The sequence below is a fragment of the Perissodus microlepis genome, chromosome 5 (assembly GCF_051167445.1).
Source record: "Perissodus microlepis isolate ML-2025 ecotype Zambia chromosome 5, ASM5116744v1, whole genome shotgun sequence".
In the NCBI taxonomy this organism is placed as follows: Eukaryota; Metazoa; Chordata; class Actinopteri; order Cichliformes; family Cichlidae; genus Perissodus; species Perissodus microlepis.
The window spans coordinates 22,583,621-22,607,369 of record NC_140465.1 but is presented as its reverse complement, the minus strand read 5'-3'; the positions used below and the strand labels follow the sequence as shown (position 1 = coordinate 22,607,369).

At 39.0% G+C, this 23,749-nt stretch overlaps 1 protein-coding gene across 1 annotated transcript in view; it reads right to left on the bottom strand.

Annotated features, from left to right (window-relative positions):
- The window catches only part of uba7 (ubiquitin-like modifier activating enzyme 7), a 35,669-nt gene extending 13,563 nt beyond the window's left edge, over window positions 1–22,106 (bottom strand). The window contains exons 1-21 of the mRNA XM_084928849.1: window positions 21,378–22,106; window positions 21,068–21,236; window positions 20,360–20,494; window positions 20,062–20,168; window positions 19,901–19,991; window positions 16,136–16,268; window positions 15,794–15,891; window positions 15,563–15,712; window positions 15,312–15,476; window positions 15,047–15,145; window positions 14,861–14,941; window positions 14,297–14,452; window positions 13,829–13,994; window positions 13,252–13,448; window positions 12,790–12,854; window positions 11,042–11,252; window positions 8,992–9,066; window positions 8,215–8,416; window positions 8,037–8,125; window positions 6,037–6,129; window positions 4,230–4,421 (exon numbers count right to left, since the gene is read on the bottom strand). Coding sequence (XP_084784975.1) covers window positions 4,230–4,421; window positions 6,037–6,129; window positions 8,037–8,125; window positions 8,215–8,416; window positions 8,992–9,066; window positions 11,042–11,252; window positions 12,790–12,854; window positions 13,252–13,448; window positions 13,829–13,994; window positions 14,297–14,452; window positions 14,861–14,941; window positions 15,047–15,145; window positions 15,312–15,476; window positions 15,563–15,712; window positions 15,794–15,891; window positions 16,136–16,268; window positions 19,901–19,991; window positions 20,062–20,168; window positions 20,360–20,494; window positions 21,068–21,236; window positions 21,378–21,424 — 2,721 coding nt within the window. The 5' untranslated portion in view covers window positions 21,425–22,106. The remainder of the gene's footprint in view (window positions 1–4,229; window positions 4,422–6,036; window positions 6,130–8,036; window positions 8,126–8,214; window positions 8,417–8,991; window positions 9,067–11,041; window positions 11,253–12,789; window positions 12,855–13,251; window positions 13,449–13,828; window positions 13,995–14,296; window positions 14,453–14,860; window positions 14,942–15,046; window positions 15,146–15,311; window positions 15,477–15,562; window positions 15,713–15,793; window positions 15,892–16,135; window positions 16,269–19,900; window positions 19,992–20,061; window positions 20,169–20,359; window positions 20,495–21,067; window positions 21,237–21,377) is intronic.
- Between the last annotated feature and the right edge of the window lie 1,643 nt (window positions 22,107–23,749).

The following is a 23,749-nucleotide window of genomic DNA, read 5'->3' as shown; positions in this document are numbered from 1 at the left end:
CTCCAGAGTCTTGCCTCCAACTCTGCTAATTCAATTAGAGACTGAAAGGGCAAAGTGGGGAAGTGGGGCACCGAGGAAGCGTGAAAGGGCACAAAGTTAGGAGTAGAGTGTGGAGGATGTGTGCACAGGCATGTAAGACGGAGTATTTCCATGGAACACAACTACCAGGCATCCTAGCAGACAAGTAAAGACAGCGTACTCTGATAGAGCGTTGGCAAGGTGCTACAGGGGTTGAAGATTGAGATATTTAACACACAGCTGAAACATGTCCTCCTCTGCCTGCCTCAGGTGATGTTTCTCTGCATTTTAGTGAGGCTGCAGCTCAGTTACAGCTGCACTCATCAATCTTTGCTGCTCTTGAAATGTCCTTTAATGACTTAGTGCCAGAAAATCTCAGAAAATGAGTCCAACTAGAAACAAAGAGTACATAGTTTTAATTAGATTTTTTTTGTCCCTAGGAAGCAGAATTATTATTACTACTGATTATTCAAATATACTTACTATGTTTAATATGTTTACAAACAATGCATTGGACAACATGATTTTTTTTTAAGTTTTGTTCAAGTAAATCTGTTTTGGCCTCACCAACTATTAAGGGAAGTACTGATCTCTTAATGCTCCACTTGCGAGGCACTGAGTTGGTAGAGTACAGCTAGTTAATCACTGTTGGTTTATTTGGCCCCTAAAACTCTCCCCACTGTAACCTTGAAGGTGAAACAAAAAGGTGGCTTTGGTTTGTAAAATTAAAAAAAAAAAACAGGAACCCCCCCCCCCGATATAAAGCGGTGGGTTATTCCTTTGAAAAGAAGGTAACCGTGTTCAAATAAAAGTTTGCAATTAATTTGGAAGTAAAAATGTTGTTTAGTGTAACTTTAAATTGAAGCTTTTGCTTTGTACAGCTTGGGAAAGGCGATGAAGTTAAAGTCATTGCAAAGGCCAGTCTACTCTAGAGTTATTTCCATAATGTGGATAGTTACGAGCACTGTGATAATTAGATTAATACGGTGCCAGCAGTTACTATGTATTACTGTCTGACTGACTATAGCGGTGGTAACAACAAGCAACAACAAGCTTTTCATGTCTTTATCGTTTCGTAAATTTTTTGCAAACATATTCTGCAGCTGCAGCTGACTGTTCTGTGTGAAGGGCACAGAGAGGACATTGTTGCTGTGGCCTTAAACTTGCAGCTGAGGTAGTCACAGAGCTGATTCAACATTTGACTGAATGGGAGAGCTGGCATGGATTATACTATATGGGACAACTGTCGCTCAGTTGGTGGAAAGGGTTGTGTGAGTATTTGCCCTTCAATCCCTGGCTCCTCTGTGTGCCAAGTGTCCTTGGGCGGAGGACTGAACCTAAAGTGGGACCTTTTTAGTGAGCAACTCTGCCATTTTTGTGGAACTGCAAACATTTTGTGTTTACCAGGCATGTTCACTGCCAGCTTTAGGACCAGAACACAGATGGAAAAACTCATATTTTTTACAGTATAAAAAACACGTTTCTGCTTCTCTAAAAAGAGACTACTTTGGTTGCAAAAATGTCTCCTTGTATGGAAGTCTTTGTGAAAACTACCTTGCTGCTGCTCATCGTGTCTGGTTTAAAAAAAATGTCAATACATTTTGTCGATGCACAAAATGCTTGGCTCGAGGTTTCACAGTGGGACTTATGGGACTAATGGTTGGCTATGTGCACCTTTTAATTACAGTCAGCAATCTATGGCTGTATTATATTATGATCCTTTAGTAAAAGAGGTTTTAGGAACTTGTTACTCTCGGTCTGCCTTTGATGTCTTGGCCTTGTCTCCCCAGCTGAAAAACATAACATAGGGAGGAATGCTACGCAAAAGAGTGTTGAGCAGACAAGGACAAATCTCTTGTTTACATATCTCTACCTCTATACAGAGCACAGCAGCAGGGAAATACCAGGAAATTTTCATATTTCGCCAAACAGCTGCAAGAAATCCTGGAAAATTATTAAGACAATGGGGGCATTGGGAGTCATTTATTTTAGTTTAAGAGCTAAGTTAAAGGGTTATTTAGTGACAGCTGTGTATGACCACATTAAAAACACATTTTCCATAAGCACTTAGGCGATCAGAACTGTGGCACTACAGGTAAAGTTATGATGACAGCCCAGAATCTAGCAATGGAGTAATGTCATTAACCTCACTTTGGAACAACACTGGGTGGCCCACCTGCACAACCAGCAGGTTGTGACTGTTGTTACTTGATATTAATGAACTGAGACTGATCTCATAAGGGGAGGGGTCTAAGCCATTGCAAAAGTAAACTGAGACCTTAATACTGCATGTCTGATCAGTGATTTTTAACAGCTGCATGCCTGCAGTTGCTTCAAAGGCTGTCTCCCAAAAACTCTAATCTTAGATTAGAGAGATAAGAGAATATAAAAGAAATGGCTTTGCCTTCTGTGTCATTGTCTAATTTATGATATCTAAAATCATTTATATGTACACCATTTATGTATATTTCCACACTAATTTATTTCAGCACATGAATGCGTTAATCAAGGATTGCAGGACTCAGAAATCTTATGTTATGTGATCTCTTTAACTAGTCACATAATATCTACACCACATTCATGCATAGGGGATGTTTACAGGGAATCAATTTGTTTAAAAATATCAATATATATCAACAAAGGAATAGACACCCTGGACCTTTGACCCCGGGTGATTAAGTTAGTCTCATACTGGATATCTGAGGCCAAAATCTGTGTCAATATTTAGGTTAAATTATTATTGGCTTTTCATGAATCCATAACATAAACAGTTGTGATAAGGATCCCTTAAAAAGGGAAACTTTGCCAATTACAATCTCATAAATAAAATTATCCAATTTATTTCCACTAGTCAAAATATATGTTGTTGCTGATATACTCATGATAATGACATGTGCACATTCAAACTATTTTTACAATAAATAGAGGGATGAGAAACTAGAATTAATGCCATATTGAAAGAGTAAATACAAACAAATAAAGAGAGGCTATCAATTACAAAGCTTGGTATAAATTATGAATTTAAAGTAATCACAAAAACCAAAATGTTTTCTTTGGCACTCTGTCCCACATTATATGGCTGAAGGTTTGGCAGCTAACCCTCATTCTCTGTTTCTCATATAATTGCATGTGTGTTCCTGATTTATGAATGCCTTCCGGTATTACTTTAGGATTTATCTTTAACTCTAAAAATGCTGTTCTGGCTGTGGGTGTCCTGTCTCCTTTGGGTCCTCTGTTGAATAAACAAAAGCTTAAAACCCAGAGCCTCAACCCATGAAGAAAGAGCCTGCGTCTGAAAAATTTAATGTCTGCCCATCTGTCCGATTCAGTACTTGAATACTTGAAAAAACCTTCTGGTTGGGATGATGTCAGGTACTCTGTCACTGTGACTGATTATTTTAATGACTGACTCTATCCAGTGTGCCGTGCTGCTTTGGAAATGTTAATACATCTCAGAAAATTTCAGAAGGCATGAAAAAATAGAAAAGTATATGCAAACATCAACACATTTACAGGCAACAACTGTAAGAACGGAGAGAGGAAGAAGGCACGTCTGGAACCTCCAAACCTCCAAAAGTCACAGCTGCTTCTGTCATCATGACAGCGTTTTATGCAGAGGCCGAATTTTCCCCTGTAACCAAAGCTGAAACCAGACCCACACTGTCTCAGAGTACCCTCAAGCCCCACAGGACACAGTTACCCCAACTACTGACCCTGTCAGGGGTTTAGTGCCCTGAGTGGGAAAGCTGGAGCATTCCAGTCTAGTATTTGATTACCTCCAGAGGTGACCTACAGTGAGATGCAAGAGTGCTGTAAAATTAATTGGCATGATATTCCAAACATGCATGAATCTGTTTTATGCCTTGCCTGCACTGAAATATGCTAAGGATTATACTGAGCTAGTTAAAGAATGGGCTTACAGTATATTCAAGATACTGAGGGCCAAAAGTGGGCTTTTACTCTGAGAGCACTCATTCATGGCTTAATGCTTTCCACTAAAAAAGGAAGGACATGAATCTACAAAGAACCCACCAGATTTATCCTCAAAATAGACAGGTTTAAATTATGAAAGTACGTTACACAGTAAGGGTCTGTCAGACTTTATAAAGTGCCTTACTCAGGTCCTATATGTGACTGAAAGCTTTATTGATCTCTTCCCTAAAACCACTATAACTAAAATAAAGCTGTGGTCATATGGAGCTGTTACTCACTTCAAACTGCTGAGGCCGGCTCGGCTGGGACATGACAAAGTACTGGACGGCCAGGTTGATGTAAGCTGTGCGGTAAGAGCTGATCTTTTGGTGACCCTGAACCAGCTTATACAGCTCCAGGCACATGAGGCCTGCCACTGCGGCTGTCGTGGTGGCTATGGCAGGGATGATCCTTCCGGCAATGCGCTTACTCTGCAAAGGTGACAGTGGAACGTTCACTTTCACATCGCAGTGTCATGTAGTGGCAAGAAAATATTTCAGTTATCTTCAGTCACTTTCAGTACAATCCTAACGTGATCCAACAAATATAAACTCGTGTTTTACAACATTTCACTGGTAGAAAGAAACTTAATTCGTTTACTCTGTTAGTTCTGAAGTACTAGAAGTTGTCTTTTATTTTAGTTATGTTTTTAGTTTAGTTATTTAGTCATGGCTTATCAGTCAATAAAGACCTGTCCCCTTGTTACGTATGGACATATAAATCAGATATAACATCTGAAGTTCAGTACTGAATTTGTATTTTATAGCTTTTCACTTCAACTTTAACCCTGGAGAAACCATGGGGTCAAATTTGACCCCATGGTTTCCCTAGAAAACCAATGGGGTCCAATGGGTTTTAACAACAGTCACAACCCTGGAGAACCCATGGGTTCTCCAGGGTTAATATGAGGCACTTTATTGCATTATTGTTGGGTCTTTACCTTACAATATAAAGCGCCTTGAGGCTACTGTTGTTGTGATTTGGCGCTGTATAAATAAAATTGACTTGAATAGAAAGCAAAATATACCAATCACAAATTTTAAAGAAAAACGTTATAATGTACAAGGTTGTACAAGAAACCAGATTAAACTTTGCCAGAAAATATCTAAAAGAACCTGCACAGTTCTGGAAAAAAAAAACATGGACATAAAGATGAACTTGTTCCAGAGTGATGGGAGGGCAAAAGTATAGAGAAGGAGAGAAACAGCTCATGATTCAGAGCATGCCACCTTATCTGTCACACATGATGGAGGCTAGGTTATTTCATGGGTAGGGATGGCTACCAGTGGATCCGGGCTACTATTGATGATTAATGATGTGACTGCTGACAGAAGCAGCAGGATGATTTCTGAAATGTACTGGTCTTTACTCTCTGCTCAGATTTAGTCACATTTTTCCAGAACTGAGTGGACAAAGCAACAAAAATTGTGTCTTGGTCCAACAAAACATGGACCTAACTGTATATACATACATATACACAATATACTGATGATGTTGCATGATGAGTATTTTTACCTTTGACAGTTACAAATATATTAGAGTCTAGCCCTCATGTGGTCTTGCATTACTGATATACTGTATGTTTATTATGTATTGGTTAAATTGTGACTAAAGGAGAAGTTATTTGCAAAGAAGACGTAAAATGTGGAAATGTCTGATTACACAAGGCAAACTCTGTTTTGTCGCCCATCTCCTAGGGGTAACCCCCCCCCCCTCCCATCCATGTCCATGTCTTGGCTGTGTATGTCACTGTGGCAGCTGGTACAAGGCCTGGCTCAGGTGTCACCTCCCAGGCGACAGGTAAAGTGCCGTGATTAGTTCTGCTCTGTGAACAATAGGTGAGGGGGCTGTTTTTGTGGCTTTAGGGCAGGTGTGTGCAGCACCTAGGAAAAACATGACCTACAGGGAGGGGGAGCAGTCGGCAGGTCTGTTTTGTCTCATTCGCCCCTCGGCTCAGCTTCATCTCTTAGATCTTTGTCCATATTTTTCATTTATTTTTACTATGTATACATACAATTAGATGTTTCACACAGTGAAAATACTGACCTTGTGACGATCAGCTGCAGGGATGTCATAGTTTTCTGCTCTCAGGTTAGATGCAGCAACAATGTAGTCCATGTGGAAATTGCTGTCATCATCCTGTATGAGTAGGAACATTAAATATTTTTTAATTAAGATATAACACTAGGAAGCTTAATACCCATGAACAGCAATTACATATAATGACAAAAAACAGAAGGGCAGCTTAACAGTATTAACAACATTATAAATTGCTAGTGGGACAGTTCAAAGCCACGTCCACGTCCAGTGACATACTCAGTGATGTCATTCTCTGTGCCCTCTTTGAGCTTTGCCTGCTTTGTTGTTATGTCGCTTCAGTCACTCTGATATATGACTTAGTACCCTGTCAGAAAGCAGTGGAAATCAGATTCCTGTTGTGATCGACGTGGCCAGTGAGGTCATGCCTCTGCTAGTGCGGCTCTACAAAAGCTAGGAGGTGACTGTCACTCCAGGTTTGCTTTAGGGGTTGTGAGGAAGCTCCAAGCTGGCAACCTGATGCCTTTGAAACCCTCCTACACACATTCCATCTATCCACAGCCTGACCAGGGCACAGAGGGATAAAGATGAAGAGAAGCGGGTTTGGGAGTCTTGTTCTTATTCAAGACAACATTTGATATTTAGCTGACTTACCTCATGCACCTTCATTAGAGTCTCTCTTGGTTCATTGCATGTGTTATCAGAATCTCATTTAAAGTCATTTACCTTCTCTAAATTCTTTTAATAACAATCTCTATCACTCAGCAGCGGCATCTTGACCTGCTTTTACCTTTTGTTGAGCAACAGTATCTTATTCATGGGGTAATATGGTACAGCTACTTTGTGGGCAGAGTTTATTGTAAACTCGTCCATAACGGAGGTTTAGAAAAGACTTTGTTATGCCCAGTGTCCAGATGTTGGCTATTACAGTTATTACAGGATCCAGTCCTGTCCAACAGGACATGTCAGATGCTGAGGAAAAAAGTTCCAGTAGGGAGGAATAATTGAACAAATATAATGGCGCTGTAAGGAAATGGCTCATTTACTGCAAATTTTTTTTATGCTTACAACTGTTAATTTTTATTTAAACAGATTTTGAGTTAATAGTTACACTAAGTCTTGGAGGATATAGATTTATAGTTGATTTAGAGCCTGTTCTTTTTTTTCCATTTATTTTATCATTTATTAATTAAGCTACTAACTGGAGTCAAAACTTGAAACTGGAACCAAGATGTTCTACTTTGTTTTTCAAGTTGGCCAATGCGCAGCAACGCCAATGTGCCACACTAAAAATTTGCTTAATTTTTAAACTTATCATGCATTTGTAGTTAAAGCTAAACTATTGAAATTATTTTTACCTGGCATTCAAAAGTTTACAAGTACAGAAAGACGAGAGGAAATGGAGAAAACAAATGGAACAAAGTGTATGGCTGGCATCTTAAACCATGAGGTTGCCTCGTTTGAATGTGTTTTGTGGCCATGTTTCCCAGAGGATATCAAGGAAGAATATAGAGTGTTAGGGATACTGTCACTGGGAAAGTGCTGTCCTATTAAGAAAATCGCTTTACTCCAAGGTGTGACTGACTTTTAGGAAATACATTGGAAGGAAACGATTGCTTTGGGAACTGGGGATTATATCTAGTCTACACTCCTAAATAACTTTCTAGATTAGATGAACTTTTATGAATATTTACAATGCCAGCCAAGTGCAAAACGTAACTTAATGTCTAGAGTGACAATGTTTTATTAAGGGAAGTCTGCCTTCAGGAGTCTGTGTATGCTGTTTGACAGTCCGCAAACCAGTTCTCACATAAAGTACACATTTTATATCTGAGTTGTCTGACTAAATAATCATTATATTGCTACAATTTTTGAAAGCAGGAGGGACGGTTTAAAAATATATAACTCTACCCTGCTAAAACCACTGTTGAATCAGCTCAGATGAAGATGTCGCTATCTGCAGCTTCTCTGAAGTCTGAGGCAGAGGTGTCATTGTCCTATTGCCCTACCTTCTCAAAGTCGATAGAGTACATCTGAGCTGAGCTCTTCAGAGAGGGTGAGGCCAACTTTCCTTTCAACTCCTCAAGTCTGACCTTTTCTGTGGCAGAGAAAGAGAAAAATATGTAAAGATAAGACGTGCTGGAAGAAAGCAAGTTGGTAACAATAAAAAAAATTGAACTAACTGACCTGCATCATCGCATTCACGTTTTTTCTCCTCCTCCATCTCCTTGTCAGTAACATGAATCTTCACGGAGGACTTGGGAGTGAAAGCTGGCACATGGACATTTTCTAAGATTCCTCTGATGGAGGTCAAGTCCCTTGTCCCTTTGATCCCATAGATTTGCCCATACAGATTAGCTCCAGCCATCACGTACTCAATATGAGTAGTCTACAACACAACAATCACATAGTCTTGATGAAGAAGAAAATATAATGTTTTGGAAAATACATTTAACATTCTAGTTAAACACGGTCTATTACAGAAGCACTGCCATCATGGTGAAACTGTGGAAAGGAACGTATTAAAAAAGGAGAATAGAGTCAGAACAATGTTAAAGTAATGCCAATTACTTCCCTTAATGGAATATATAGCTGCAATAATTTCTCCAGTGTTCCCAAAAATGTGCATCTATATTGTGCATAGAGTGGCAGTAACTTCTACTTATCAAACAAGCACAGTACAGTTCCATTATTTCACTTCTCTGCAATGCTGCTTTCAATTCACTGATAAGGAGAATAACATGAATTGAATGTGTCTAGAAAGCAGATTATTATCTCTCTTTTATTGCCCATGTGTACCTGAGATAACACTCAATTATATGGTCAAAGTGAGGAAGAGCCACTATCAGACAAGATAAAGAAGGAATGTGAGTGGTTATCAGTATACTGTGGTATGTTTTCTCATTACCATCTACTATGTATATGATTGCTACTGGATGAAGAACTGGACCAGACACTACTCACATTGCTAGGATCAAAGGTCAGGGGGTGAGGGCATCTCTTGGATCCAGACCAGAAGGGCAAGCCATGAGTGGTCTTCTAAACAGAGGCAGAAGAAAATCCCTTTATCGCAACGAGTAACATTTCATCATTTCACTTTTATTCTTTAAAAACATTTATATAAATATAAGTGTAACTTGGTGAGTAAACCTATGACTGTCATGGTGAGATCTTTGCCTTACATATAATGAAGGTGACGCTATATTCCAAACAAAAACACACGAGTAAACAGATTAGGTTTTACATTTTCAGCTTATATGATATTTAATGCATGACGACTCCAGTGCATTAGTGATTTACTGGATAAAGCCTGACAACTACTTTACTATTCTAACAAAGCACGTCAACTACCTTCCTTTGGTGCAGTCACACTAATATTGTTATCAGCTGTGTGTTTACTACACAATTTGTATGTCTGATAAAGGAACAAAGGGACTTGAGAGCTTTGATGTTTCCAAATGGTCCATATGCCGAGAAAGAGAGAGTCTCCTACTGGTGGTGCCAGTTTTCACTGCAGGGGGGGCATTGTATAGCAGCCAAAAGGCACCAACAACATTGTCCTTTTCAGAGTCAGGCATGTTGTTGGCCTTCTCTTCAGGGTCAGAGGGGGCCAAAACAGTGATTTGTCCTTAAAAAGAAGGATAACACTTTCATTTAAGGCTTTTTGGGGCCTCCTAAGGTTCTTTGACCAATTGTTCTTTTTTCTTGTAGAGACTTAAGAATAAAGGTGACTTTAATAATGGAAATTTCTACTTGAAATCAACTTTGTTCTGGTTGTTAAGAAAAAGAGAGTTGAACCAAATAACTACATGGCCAAATTTATCAACAATTCAATTAATTGCTATTAATTAAGCAGTTTAAGAGCTGGATATCATTTGTCTCACTAATACAGCAAATTCTATGACAGGATACCTTTAAATCTCTTGTCATTTCATCTACACTCATTCAATAGTCATACATGTATACTGTCAGGTTATGTACCGATGAAGAGTGAGTTGTAAATTATTAAATAGTATTAAGCAGGGTTAGATCAAATGAGTGTAGACTCCCTTTTAAACATATAAATTGTGTGGTATAGAGAGATATGGTAGAAACTCAATTTATTTTTCATTCTTTTTCTGTTTTGTTGTTATTTTTGCTGTATTTAGATGTTTAAGATAAAGCAGTCAGTCAATCCACTTCTCTCACCCGTCACTTCTTGTATTTTCTACTTTTCCAACTTGAGATGCTGTGGTGACATAGAGCACAGTAGCCATGCAGTCATCAGTGTAGCCCGTGTACCAGCTTTGGTCAGTTTAGCTTTTGACTTTTAACTGACATTAGCTTCCTTATCATAGTTCCCCCAGAAAGTCTGTGGTAAAAACTGACTTTCAACGAGAACAATAAAACTAGAACTCTTTTTACGTAACTAGGACAAAGAGAAGTATGGAGGGGGAAAAAAGAGAGAGAACCAAAGCCAAAACCACAAATGACGCAGAGTTTCTGTATCATGTGCTGTGATGATTAGATAAGAGAATATTTATATTTAATAATAAAAAAATGCCATACCAAAAGCTGCATTAATAAATATTAAAACACTGCAAAACACTGCTGGAGCTCTGTTAGAAAACAGTTTGTTAGTGTTGTAAGTCTGGGGTTAGTGAGGGTTTGTTTAGGTTGATACTGATCTGTCCACGCTCCCACACCAAAGGTATGACAGCAACATGTGACATCGCTCTGTCCGCACGTTTCAACAGACTAAAAACCCCTCAGAGACCCTCAAGAGACCCTGTTTATCAGTAGTGCTTTTCAGGTTTTCAGCAGGCCTAATGTTGCCATCTACTCCTGGCGAAATATGCTGCAGTACTCCATGAAGTGAAATGTGAAAAATGCAATTCCTATTGTTCAAATATCTCACTTTAGTGTTTCACTGTTTGGAATGCAAATACCTTACCTGCACAACAGTGCCCCTGTGTGTTCATGGAGACAAATTACATATGTTACATTTTTGGCACCAGGATAGTTGCTTTTTTACCTCATCGGGAGGGAAACAGTGCAGAAGCTGACGGATTTCGTTGTTAAACAGAGTCTCCCACTTGCAACGTGCCCAGCGCACACAGTCTTCCCAGGACTTTGGACGCTGTCCTCCAGCTTCCATGTCATGCAGGCTGCTCCACACTCCTCCGAGAATCTCCAAGGCCTCAGTGTCACCAAGATCTAGAGTTCGCTTTATAAATGCCGTATCACTGTGGAAAATAGAGCAGCAATAGTTGTATTCAGTGACAGAGCAAATAATAATAATAATAATCATTGGCTGAGCAGAAAGACAAAGCGCAGGCTATCGAAAGGTAATAATAATATGTTTGATGCATTCTGTGGATTGAACCTTCACAATAAAAGATTAGATTTTTATTTGCAACATGACTTGGCTGAAAGTAAACTTTAAAAACAACACACGTGGCATACATGACCTGCAACGTCAACCTGACTAAAGCCTTACTGGAAACCCCCCCCCCAAAACTGTTTATACCTGTGTCACAGAAGAGAATGACTAAAAAATCTTTTGAGTGTTGTCTTGAAAGTGACTCAAAGGGGGGATTTCTCTGAGTGTTTCGACTCATAGGCAGGAGAAGACAGTGTTGAGTAAGTTTATCAGGTGCTGGTCAGTACAACTCTAAACCCACACACGGGTAGTTCTTGCGCCATTAATATGCGCTCGCTCAGGAAACAAAAAACATGCCTGAACAGGAACATGCATGCTCATAGCTGTACACAGAACTGTATGGGTGTGGCATTAAAACAGCAGCAACAAAAAAAACTTCCTTTCCATAACCTCATGAACCATGACTTAATATTTGCTGGACTATGACATGTAGCTGATCTGTCTCATAAAAATGCCCAGAAAACTTTTCCAGGATTGCGCTAGAAGGAGGGCCGGGAAAAACTGGTTATCTTAGTAGACAAGCGCCCTTTTCTCTAAAAAACTGTGCAATATGAAAAATTTGAATGGTTGTTTAAACTCACAAGCACCATTTTTGCTCTAGGCCCAGTTTTTGCTTCCATATAGAAACAAGAAAGAGAGTAAATGCTTTTACTGTCGTGGCAGATTAAGTTGAATCTCGCTAAAACAAACAGAGACAAATCTCAAAACATGGCTGGATTAGGATGGCTCCGAGCCTCAGTACTCAGACACAGTTTCGACCTGGAAGCTTAAATCTGCCTTTGATGACACTTCTGTGTGTTATAATTAGGTCAATGCATTATGTAAAGCTTGATACAGTGGTTATTAATTTTTAAAGATTAGCGATGTACTTAAATCTTACAATTAAAATCCAGCAGATTCACTGATTCATCCATTTCACATCATATAGCACTCTTTCCTATCATCTAATCTCTTTTTTTTTTTTAAATTTGATGGATGGTTCCTAAACCACAAAGCCTCTAATTATCAAAGAATGCATCTATTATTAGTAGAAAACTGTGTTAGAGCTGCTGTGGATTATACATTACAGAGAGGAGACTTGGCAAGACAGACTGTTTATGTAATTTCTTACAAGGGCTTTACTGCTGAAAGCCAACCAAATGTTTTCCTGTTAATAAAACTAAATAACGAGCTTGAACCACTTCATTAGCTGTTTTGTAGGTGTGCTGGAATGCTTTGTAAGAAAGTGGAAAAGCATTGTAAAATGACCACGCTAAGTAACACCAGACTGGTGAAGACACCGTCTCGCTTTTGGCGCCAACACAGGAAAATCGCATGAGGATGGTATCATCGTATCTTACCTCAAGAAGAAATTTACATTTTCAGGTGTCTGTTTGAACAGTCCTTCAAACTGGTCCCTCGCCCACTGAAACAATTACAAAACCAGATTAGTGAAAAAAGAATTAATAACACAATAAAAAAGACCTTCTTTTGCAGAGCACTGTGCAAAAGAAAGTCTGCAGTCATTTCAAATGTTTTGGTCATTGTTATGTTTAAGAGCTAATATGAATTTTAACAGCATTACCTCAGCAGGTCTTGGGTGGAGTCTGCATTGCACTGATTTTGGTGATACCCTGATTTTATCTAGCACTAGTGACACTTTTTAATATCACACAGAACAATCCCAGTTCTTTGTGCTAATTACTAAACTATATGCCAATAATACATAGTGACTATTGTATTCACTGGTCATCTGGTTTTAGATGCAATAAATTCCCATTACAACAAAAGTGAACACAAAGCTGAACAACTTGATTTTATACCTGCAATGTGTGCTCAATGCGGTGGGGGAAGTTCTTGAGAGTACACAGTGGGATAGCATTGCTAGAACTTGATTTAGCCGGTCCATAAGACTCCGTCAGGTGAGGAACCACCACCAGGGTGTGACCTTTTGTCCCTAGAGTGCCCCCCTCCAGCATTGGCTTCTGGTGTTGCACACAGCGTCCATCAAGATAGACCCCTGACCATCAAAAACAGTGGGTTAAAGCTTAGAAATGTACATGTACAGTCTTTATACTTACTGTAAATATAAACTGTGAATGTTTTTATATCATTTCTATAGACTGCAAAATAATTTTTATACTTGACATCTTATATGTAGACTGAAATACTGTATATAGGCTATAATAACATTAGTATAATTAGTTATTTTTACACCAATACCTCATTTTTTAAATACCCGTGCCCCATATTTTTACATCTCTTTTCTTATTCATAATTAGTCTTCTTTTGCACACCATGGGTATGTGGGTATGTCTTGAACCTATGGCGATATTAACAATAAAGATGACTTTGACTTGTAATTTCATTTTATAATATAGTGACAGTAAGTGTCCTCACTGGCTTCCACGTTGTCAAGGGCTGCAGCCACTCCATCAAGGCCCATGAAGAAGCAGTAGTCGTATACTCCTTCACTGTCAGCATCCAGGCGATTCTGGTGCGCTGTGATTCTCATCTGTGGGTTTATGTCACACGCAGCTCTGGCTGCAACTTTTGATTTAGGTTTCTGCCAATTGAGAAACGCACAAAAATGGAAAAGTTAGTCTGTGACATAACGTATGTGAACAAGAAAATGTATTAAAAACAAAATGATAATAAAGAGTTAATCAATTCAAGATGAATATCTAGCTTTGTTTTGATAGAGCCGCTTAGGAAACTAACTAAAACAAGCCATCTCAGGCTGTAATAATACCTTCATCACAAGCCTCTCCTGTAAGTAAAGCCCTGTTAACTTGCACAGATGTGCTATGATACTTTTTACATTTTTCACTACAGAATTGTGATACAATATATTGTGTGGCTTCTCACCCCGACATCATGAGTCCTGAACAGGAATTGGCGGTTCAAGTTGGATCTTTCTATTGAGTCCATGTCTGTTATGGTGATGTGTCCATCATCTCCTGCACCAAGCCCCATAAGGGCAAAGTTTTTAAGAAGCTCACAGCCGATAGCACCAGCTCCAACCTTGAAAGTAACAGGAAAAAAATGAAATTGTCAGATGTGTTTTACAATGTTGCAGAAAGTCATTCGTCTGTTGTTGCTCATCACTACATAGAGATTAGGCATTCAGTAGCTCCTGTACTTCCTGATGTCTTGCAGAGTTTGTGACAAAGATAAAAGAAATGCATACACTGTCTCCCTTAAAAATGTTAACCCAGCACAAAATCACACTTTTAAAGGAAACAGGGAAAGTGCCAAGTGCTGTTAAAGAGCCCCTTTACAAAGATGCCAGGAAATGCCACCTGAATCACAGCTTTTTCCTGAATGTGCCATCATTTACACCAGACAAGATCAAAGAAAAACACACGTGGAGTTTCTGCATTACAGTGCACAGTGTGCCCTCTGTTGGACAAATGTCAAATCAGTCCTCACCAGGAAATACTTCTGCCGTTGAAGCTTCTCCTGGAACGCGGAGCCAAACACAGCAATCTGTCCATCATACCTTGTGCCGTTCTATGAAAAGGAAAAGAGACAGATTAAATGCGCCTTAATGCTGTTCATATCAGTCAAATGGAGAGCTTGTTTGATAGCCCGGGAATCTATATTTTAAAGGTATACCATCGCAAATGAGCATTCTGTCGGCTGATCCTCGGGCAGGCACTCCAGTGCATCAAAATATAGCCACTGCTGAAGAGGTGTGAATTTCCTACTGCATGCCTGCAGGAATATTACAAAAGACACACAATACTTGGTCAACTTAGCTAAATACAAATGTTATTTATTATACAGTGTAAACAGTAATAGTTTATGATGAGTGAACCCCCCCCCCCCCCCCCCCCCTCCCAAAAGATGAACATTTACAGGCATTTTCTTCAGACCTCACCTTAATGACTTCCTGAGCAGCCAAGCCTCCTATGAAAGCATTGATGGGAGCCAAATCCCCCTGGGCTGTGTACGACAGGCTTTGTACTGTGACCTCATCTAGCTCTTCCAGTTGTGCGACTTCATTTAGCTCTCTCACTACGGTTAGCAGGTAATCCGCATCGGACTGTAGAAGCACCAACAAGTGAGTGGAAACAGTCCTGTAAATTGCTTTAATGGTTAAACTACAACACCGTAGCTGGATTTACAGACCTGGGACCAGAGACCAGGGAGTCGCTTTTCTTTCTTCACAAAGCTATGGAGTGCTTGGAAAGCCAAGTGCAGGGTCTGATGCCGAGATATTTTTCCAAAGTCGTTCATTACCAGCAGATCATGGTCCTGTAAAGCCTCACTCAGTGGTTTCTGCAATTAAAATGAGATTATTTCATTAACAATGGATTTATTGTTTAAAAGCTAAAGTAGAAACAAAACGCTTGCACCTACAAAATTTAGCAGGACTGGTTGTTTAGCCTCATTCACCACTCCACCCCGTTCATACTCAGAAAAGGCTGAAGTGTCACCAATGCTGAAGGAATACGGGCCTAATGATTGAGATGACAAATGACGAAGGTTTTTATGGTAAATTGAAATTTAAAAAGTTAAAAGCAGATTTACTGAAAAATAATACAAACCCAATGCTGAAAATATAAAACTATAATGACTGCAGATGATAAAGAAGAAAAAGAAAAAATCTCTAATTGCATCAGATTTTTAGAGTAGTGATCGTCATAGAGGTTGAAAATGTCATGAAAAGAAAACTTGAGGAAAGAAATTGCCAACACTGACCCCGGACTTTAATTCCCACGGGGCCCATATTGTTTAGTTCTGTCATGCCTTGCACTTCAGAAAAAATAACTTTATCGCCATCTGAGAGTCGGTGCTTCTGGTCATCTGTGCAGATCACCACTCCAGGATTATCCTAAAATAAAGACATGCTAACTGTCAATTCTTAAGCCTGTTAAGTAAACCTATTTGCAACACTTCTTGGACAATCTGGTTCAAGGATTGTTAGTCATTAAAATCGTCAGAGTTTGAAAGCATATCTTGGATTCACTTAGAGTTCCTCTCATATTCAATTCAATTCAATTCAATTTTATTTATATAGCGCCAAATCACAACAAAAGTCGCCTCAAGGCGCTTCATAGATACAGAGAAAAACCCAACAATCATATGACCCCCTATGAGCAAGCACTTTGGCGACAGTGGGAAGGAAAAACTCCCTTTTAACAGGAAGAAACCTCCGGCAGAACCAGGCTCAGGGAGGGGCGGCCATCTGCTGCGACCGGTTGGGGTGAGAGAAGGAAGACAGGATAAAAGACATGCTGTGGAAGAGAGACAGAGGTTAATAACAGATATGATTCAATGCAGAGAGGTCTATTAATACATAGTGAGTGAGAAAGGTGACTGGAAAGGAAAAACTCAATGCATCTTGGGAATCCCCCGGCAGCCTACGTCTATTGCAGCATAACTAAGGGAGGATTCAGGGTCACCTGGTCCAGCCCTAACTATATGCTTTAGCAAAAAGGAAAGTTTTAAGCCTAATCTTGAAAGTAGAGATAGTTTCTGTCTCCCGAATCCAAACTGGAAGCTGGTTCCACAGAAGAGGGGCCTGAAAACTGAAGGCTCTGCCTCCCATTCTACTTTTAAATACTCTAGGAACAACAAGTAGGCCTGCAGAGCGAGAGCGAAGTGCTCTAATAGGGTGATATGGTACTACAAGGTCATTAAGATAAGATGGGGCCTGATTATTTAAGACCTTGTATGTGAGGAGCAGGATTTTGAATTCAATTCTGGATTTAACAGGAAGCCAATGAAGGGAAGCCAAAACAGGAGAAATATGCTCTCTCCTTCTAGTCCCTGTCAGTACTCTTGCTGCAGCATTTTGGATTAGCTGAAGGCTTTTCAGTGAGTTTTTTGGACATCCTAATAATAATGAATTACAGTAGTCCAGCCTGGAAGTAATAAATGCATGAACTAGTTTTTCAGCGTCACTCTGAGACAGGATATTTCTAATTTTAGAGATGTTGCGCAAATGGAAGAAAGCAGTCTTACATATTTGTTTAATATGTGCGTTGAAGGACATGTCCTGGTCAAAAATGACTCCAAGGTTCCTCACAGCGTTACTGGAGGCCAAGGTAATGCCATCCAGAGTATGAATCTGGTTAGATACCATATTTCTAAGATTTTCAGGGCCGAGTACAATAACCTCAGTTTTATCTGAATTAAGAAGCAGAAAGTTAGCGGCCATCCAGGTCTTTATGTCTTTAAGACATTCCTGCAGTTTAACTAATTGGTGTGTGTTATCTGGCTTCATGGACAGATAGAGCTGGGTGTCATCTGCATAGCAGTGAAAATGTATGCTATGTCTTCTAATGATGCTGCCTAAGGGAAGCATGTATAATGTAAACAGAATTGGTCCTAGCACTGAACCCTGTGGAACTCCATAATTGACCTCAGTGTGTGAAGAGGACTCTCCATTTACATGCACAAATTGGAGTCTATTAGATAGATATGATACAAACCACTGCAGTGCAGTACCTGTAATACCTACAGCATGTTCTAATCGCTCTAATAGGATATTATGGTCGACAGTATCGAACGCTGCACTGAGGTCTAGCAGGACAAGCACAGAGATGAGTCCACTGTCAGAGGCCATAAGAAGATCATTTGTAACCTTCACTAAAGCTGTTTCTGTGCTGTGATGAGCTCTGAAACCTGACTGAAACTCTTCAAATAAACCATTCCTCTGCAGATGATCTGTTAGCTGTTTGACAACTACTCTTTCAAGGATTTTTGATATGAAAGGAAGGTTGGAGATTGGCCTATAATTAGCTAAGACTGCTGGGTCTAGAGATGGCTTTTTGAGTAAAGGTTTAACCACAGCCAGCTTGAAGGCCTGTGGTACATAGCCGATTATTAGAGATAGGTTGATCATATTTAAGATCGAAGAATTAATCAATGGCAGGACTTCTTTGAGCAGTTTTGTAGGAATGGGGTCTAAAAGACACGTTGATGGTTTGGAGGAAGTAATTATTGAAGTTAACTCAGAAAGATCAATTGGAGAAAAAGAGTCTAACTTAACATCAATGGTACTAAGAGTAGCTGTAGATAATATTACATCTGTGGGATGATTACTGGTAATTTTTTCTCTAATGATAAAAATTTTATTTGTGAAGAAGTTCATGAAGTCATTACTAGTTAACGTTAAAGGGATGGTTGGCTCAACAGAGCTCTGACTCTTTGTCAGCCTGGCTACAGTGCTGAAGAGAAACCTGGGGTTGTTCTTATTTTCTTCAATCAGTGATGAATAGTAAGATGTTCTGGCTTTGCGGAGGGCTTTCTTATAAAGCAGCAAACTATTTCTCCAGGCTAAATGATGATCCTCTAAATTTGTGACACGCCATTTCCTCTCCAGATTACGAGTCATCTGCTTTAGGGTACGTGTTTGAGAATTATACCACGGAGTCAGGTACTTCTGATTAGAGACCTTAGTTTTCACTGGAGCTACAGTATCCAGAGTCGTACGTAGTGAGGAGGTGAAATTATTAACAAGATAATCGACCTCTGTTGGGGTAGCGTTCAGATAGCTGCTCTGCTCTGTGTTGGTACAGGGCATTGAAGATGATAACAGTGGGTGGATTATATTCTTAAACTTAGTTACAGCGCTTTCAGAAAGACATCTACTTTGATAAAATCTACTCTCCACTGCTGTGTAATCAATTATTGTAAATGTAAATGTTATCAGGAAATGATCAGACAGGAGAGGGTTTTCAGGAAACACTGTTAAATGTTCAGTTTCTATGCCATATGTTAAAACAAGATCTAGAGTGTGATTAAAGTGGTGGGTGGGTTCTTTTACATTTTGAGAGAAGCCAATTGAGTCTAATAACAGACTAAATGCCATGTTGAGGCTGTCATTTTTAGCATCTACATGGATGTTAAAATCACCCACAATAATTATTTTATTTGAGCTCAGAACTAAATTAGATATAAAGTCTGAGAAATCAGACAGAAACTCTGTGTAAGGCCCAGGTGGACGATAGATGATAACAAGTAAGACTGGTTTCTGAGTTTCACAGCTGGGGTGGACAATGTTAAGCATCAGGCTTTCAAATGAATTAAAAGTCTGTCTTGGTCTTTCATTAATTAATAGGCTGGTGTGAAAAATTGCTGCCACACCGCCCCCTCGGCCTGTGCTTCGAGGTTTCTGGTAGTTAGAATGACTCGGGGGTGTTGATTCATTTAAACTAACATAATCATCCTGCTGCAACCAGGTTTCTGTAAGGCAGAGTAAATCAATTTGTTGATCAATTATTAAGTCATGTACTAACAGAGACTTGGAGGAGAGAGACCTAATATTTAATAATCCACATTTCACTGTTTTACTCTTTGGTTCAGATGTGGATACTGTATTGTTCTTTCTTTTTGATTGTTTATGTTTTTATGATCTGTTATACACATTACACAGAAATAAATGAAGTACGAGGATTTCAAAATGTATGGCTGGATCTGCAATTTAGCTTTAGCACAAAATAAAATGGAAAGTTTTACCTTAGAGATAGATTGTATCATCACTGATGCAGGCATCTCTCCATCCCGGTCCAAGACCTCAAATTTCTCCCCAAAGTCACAGAACAGCTGACTGCAATTGAGAGTTTTCTCTTGATTGTTCCATAATGTTGATTTAGTACATGTTCGAGAGTTTATCTTACCCACAGAGTCCCTTGGTGTCTGCTACAATGAACTTAACTCCATGTGAATGACACAGCTCCCCAAAACGCTTCTGATCCTCCAATGAGGAGTCAGTGAGGACCACTACCTGTAAAAACATAGCACCCCTACTCAGAAAGGTGTTTTTTGCTTGATGTGCACTGTGATTTGGCCTTGATGAATTGAATATTAATTTAATGAAGGGCAGAAAGTTTCTCGGTTCCAGAAATAAAAAAAAAAAGATTATTTTAACCTTAGTGGACATCAGCACAGTATTGTTGGGGGAAAAGATTAAAATACCTGATATTGCAGAAGAAGGTTTTCATCTAGTGGTCCAGTATATTGTTCCACAACCACATGCGGGTTTAAAACTGCCAACTGTTGTACCGAGCATGCAGCCCGGTTCTGACCAAGATGAGACTCCTTCAGGAAAAACTGTTGGGAACAATTAAAATTGAAGACAAAACAATCTCAACCCAAGGTCCACCTGCTTTATTACGTTTGACCATCCATCCATCTATCCATCCATTCTCTTCCACTCATCCCCCCATGACTCTGAATTGTATAAATGAAAGAAAATAAATGAATGGATGACCATCATCAGTAAACTGAGTTTGCTCAGCAGTAATTCTGAGCAAGTTTTGCCTGTGTCAAGGCTCAAGAGTGAAAGAGAAATCTCAAAATGTATCAGGTGTTTCCCAGTGCATGATAAAGAAGGCGGGTGTCCTCACTCGTGAAATGAAAAGCAAAACTAAATGTGCACAATCATTTGATCACTTAACATTGAAATATTGAGGATTTGTTTAATCATGGAATAATATCAGTGCCACAGTTTCATCCTAAAGTCTAATAACATTTGAAAAGAAAAACAGGTTTGAAAAAACAAAACTCCCATTACCAGGATCACAATCAGCTCGGTTTAGTAACCCTTCATCACACAGGCTTCCTAAAGTTTGTTGTATATTTATGTGTTTATGCAATCAGCTCAAACGCATCCCTCTTGGATACCTGAGATGACAGGTCGCTCCATGTTGTCATTCCTTCGTCCTGGACAGTGACATGTTTAACTCCGGACAGGACCACATTCTTGGCTATTTCTACTCCCAGACCTTTCATTCCTGCTATGAGGACCTTGGCTGAGCCCATTCGGCGCATCGCCTCGTGGCCCAGAACATAACTGTGCAGATTAAAGAACACATAGTGTCATAAGTCATTTAAAACAATTTGAATACCAGCAATCATTCATTTTTTTAGACGATACCGCCGGTCACTTTTTGGCAGGTGTGCACTTTTTTGGCACAACATCGCTGGTACTTACAGTTGTCGGGAGTAGAATCCTTCATCGATTTCAGAGATTTCTGACATTTTGTAAAAGCAGTTGAAGGCAAATCTGAGAGAGCTTAGAGAAAGAACTGTCCAGTCAAAACCCGGAACTTAATGTAAACCGGTTGTGACAAAAAGAAAAAAAAAACGCAGCCGTTTTCAGGAAAGTATTTCAGTTTCGATTCAGTCTCTGCAAGGTCCCACTAACAAACGCTTTCTGTAACCACTAGAGGGCGACTCGAAACTTTGTAACCTTTGTCTCTCTGTAACAGCTTCGTGTTGAGTAACAATAAACGTTTCTCACTTTTTCATGTTTTCTCCTGCGAGTAGGAAAGTGCAGGTGAATTATTTATGATTCTCTGGCTGAATTTCTCTTTAGCTCTAGTTTCTCTGTGCTCACCTTAAATCTGAATATCAAATGTTTGTCTAAAAGCAGGGTTTAATACATAAACGTTCAAGTCCTTAATGAAACTCACAGAATCCCCTCATGCATCAATAAAATAATATATAATCTATCTATAATCTCAGTCTAGCAGTCAAAGAAAAAAAAAACAACTGAATGTAGTACTGTATGTATAGGATGGACCAAAAGTGACTCATTATTATCATCAGACAGAGAAATAAACAGGCTACCAGGGTAACTATGGTGTGACTGGGGAACACACAAGATTACCAAATAATAGTTTTTAAAAAAAAAGTTGTTAGGATGTCCAAATATTTGAAGTTATAGATGAAATTCATAGACAACACAACATTTCAGATGGTACAGTTTCAAAAAAATGTGTTTATAACAATGACTTGGACACAAAATAACAAATTAATAATGTGAAAATACAGATGAAGTAAGTTATTCGGCCTATGTTCCACTTCCAAAATGGTAGGTTTACTTTTATTTTCTCACTAAGAACTGTTAATTAATATCTCACATGATACAAACATTTGTAATAATAATAATAATAATAATAAAAAGTTTGAATACCCTTACTTTAAACAGTCTTCTGGGGATTTAATATCGGGAAACATTCTTTCTTAGCTACAAAATAGATTTTTACCTTGTATGGGCCAAATCAAAATCTAAACTGCAGTGAGCTCTAAGTCTGTTTGCTTGGCCCATGTCTTATGAGTCAGGTTGTCAGATACACAGATGTAAGCTGAGGAACAAACACGATGGCCTTACTACTATTGTTTTTGGCAGATTGTTTGATTAGTTTCTCACTCTGACTCAGTCCAGCAAGTCCTTGTGGAGTTAAAAAAAAAAAAGAAAGAAAGAAAAAAAACTTGTTTTCTTTTTTTTGCTCCTGCACTACCTCAGACTTTTTCTATGACATTAGGAGTAATGGTTGCTTGCGGATTTTTATGGTTTTAGGTCTGGAAGTGAAAGCCTGCTGAGTGACACTGCAGCATATGTTTACTTTGAACTTTGGATTCAGTAGTAGATGTTTAACTTCGGAGTATAAATCCACATTATAGCATTTCTGTTGGCACACTGATGACAGTGATGGTCATTTTGGCCTCAACTTTTACAGCCTCCATGTACCATCATCCAACAGAGCAAAGTTGAGGTTTTTCCATGTGTGTTTTATATCACTAATATATTTTTAGGTGATCTGTCAGGAGAATGGAATACATTCTTCACATAACTTCCTGGCTGCTGAGGAGAAACTGTTCCTCATCCAAAAGCAAAGTATTTTTGGCAAATGTCCCTCAGGCGCTGATATAAGCTACAGACTGCTTTCATAAGCCAAGATTTTTTCCACAAAAATTTAAGTCTGACTGGAAATATGTTTCAGGATGAAATATGACAAAGCTCTCTTGGAGAGGAAATTATGCGGATGGTCAAATTTCGCAACTACTTCATACTTCCTCGTTGCAGGCGCGGCTTGGTAGGGCAGAACCCACTTAGGGAATATCACAGTCCACAGTCAAGCGAGTCAGAGTGATGATGGCATTTCCGGTCTTTAACAGTTTAAAAAAATTAAACATTGAATCATATTATAAAACTTGTTTGAACGGGCAGTGTCATTCTCATTTTTACAGCACAAAAACGACACGAATTATCGTTTGTTTTGTAATAATAACCAAATGAATATTGGTCCAGACATTTAGATGTACCTTTATTTAGCAAACAGGGTTGATAAGATAATAATGGCACGATAATGGCAGGATTTAAGGATATTAATTTCCACAGTATTTATTTTTTAATGAAATTTGGCTTATAATTTATCCAGATCTCCCGTCGATACAGTACCATACAACTGTAAAAATGCAAATCGCTCTGTAGTTCTGATGACCTGAATTTTATTTTATTTTTTAAATCACCCTTTAGACACAAGACCGCTGGCCTGGAATGCTTTTATTGTGAAGGGT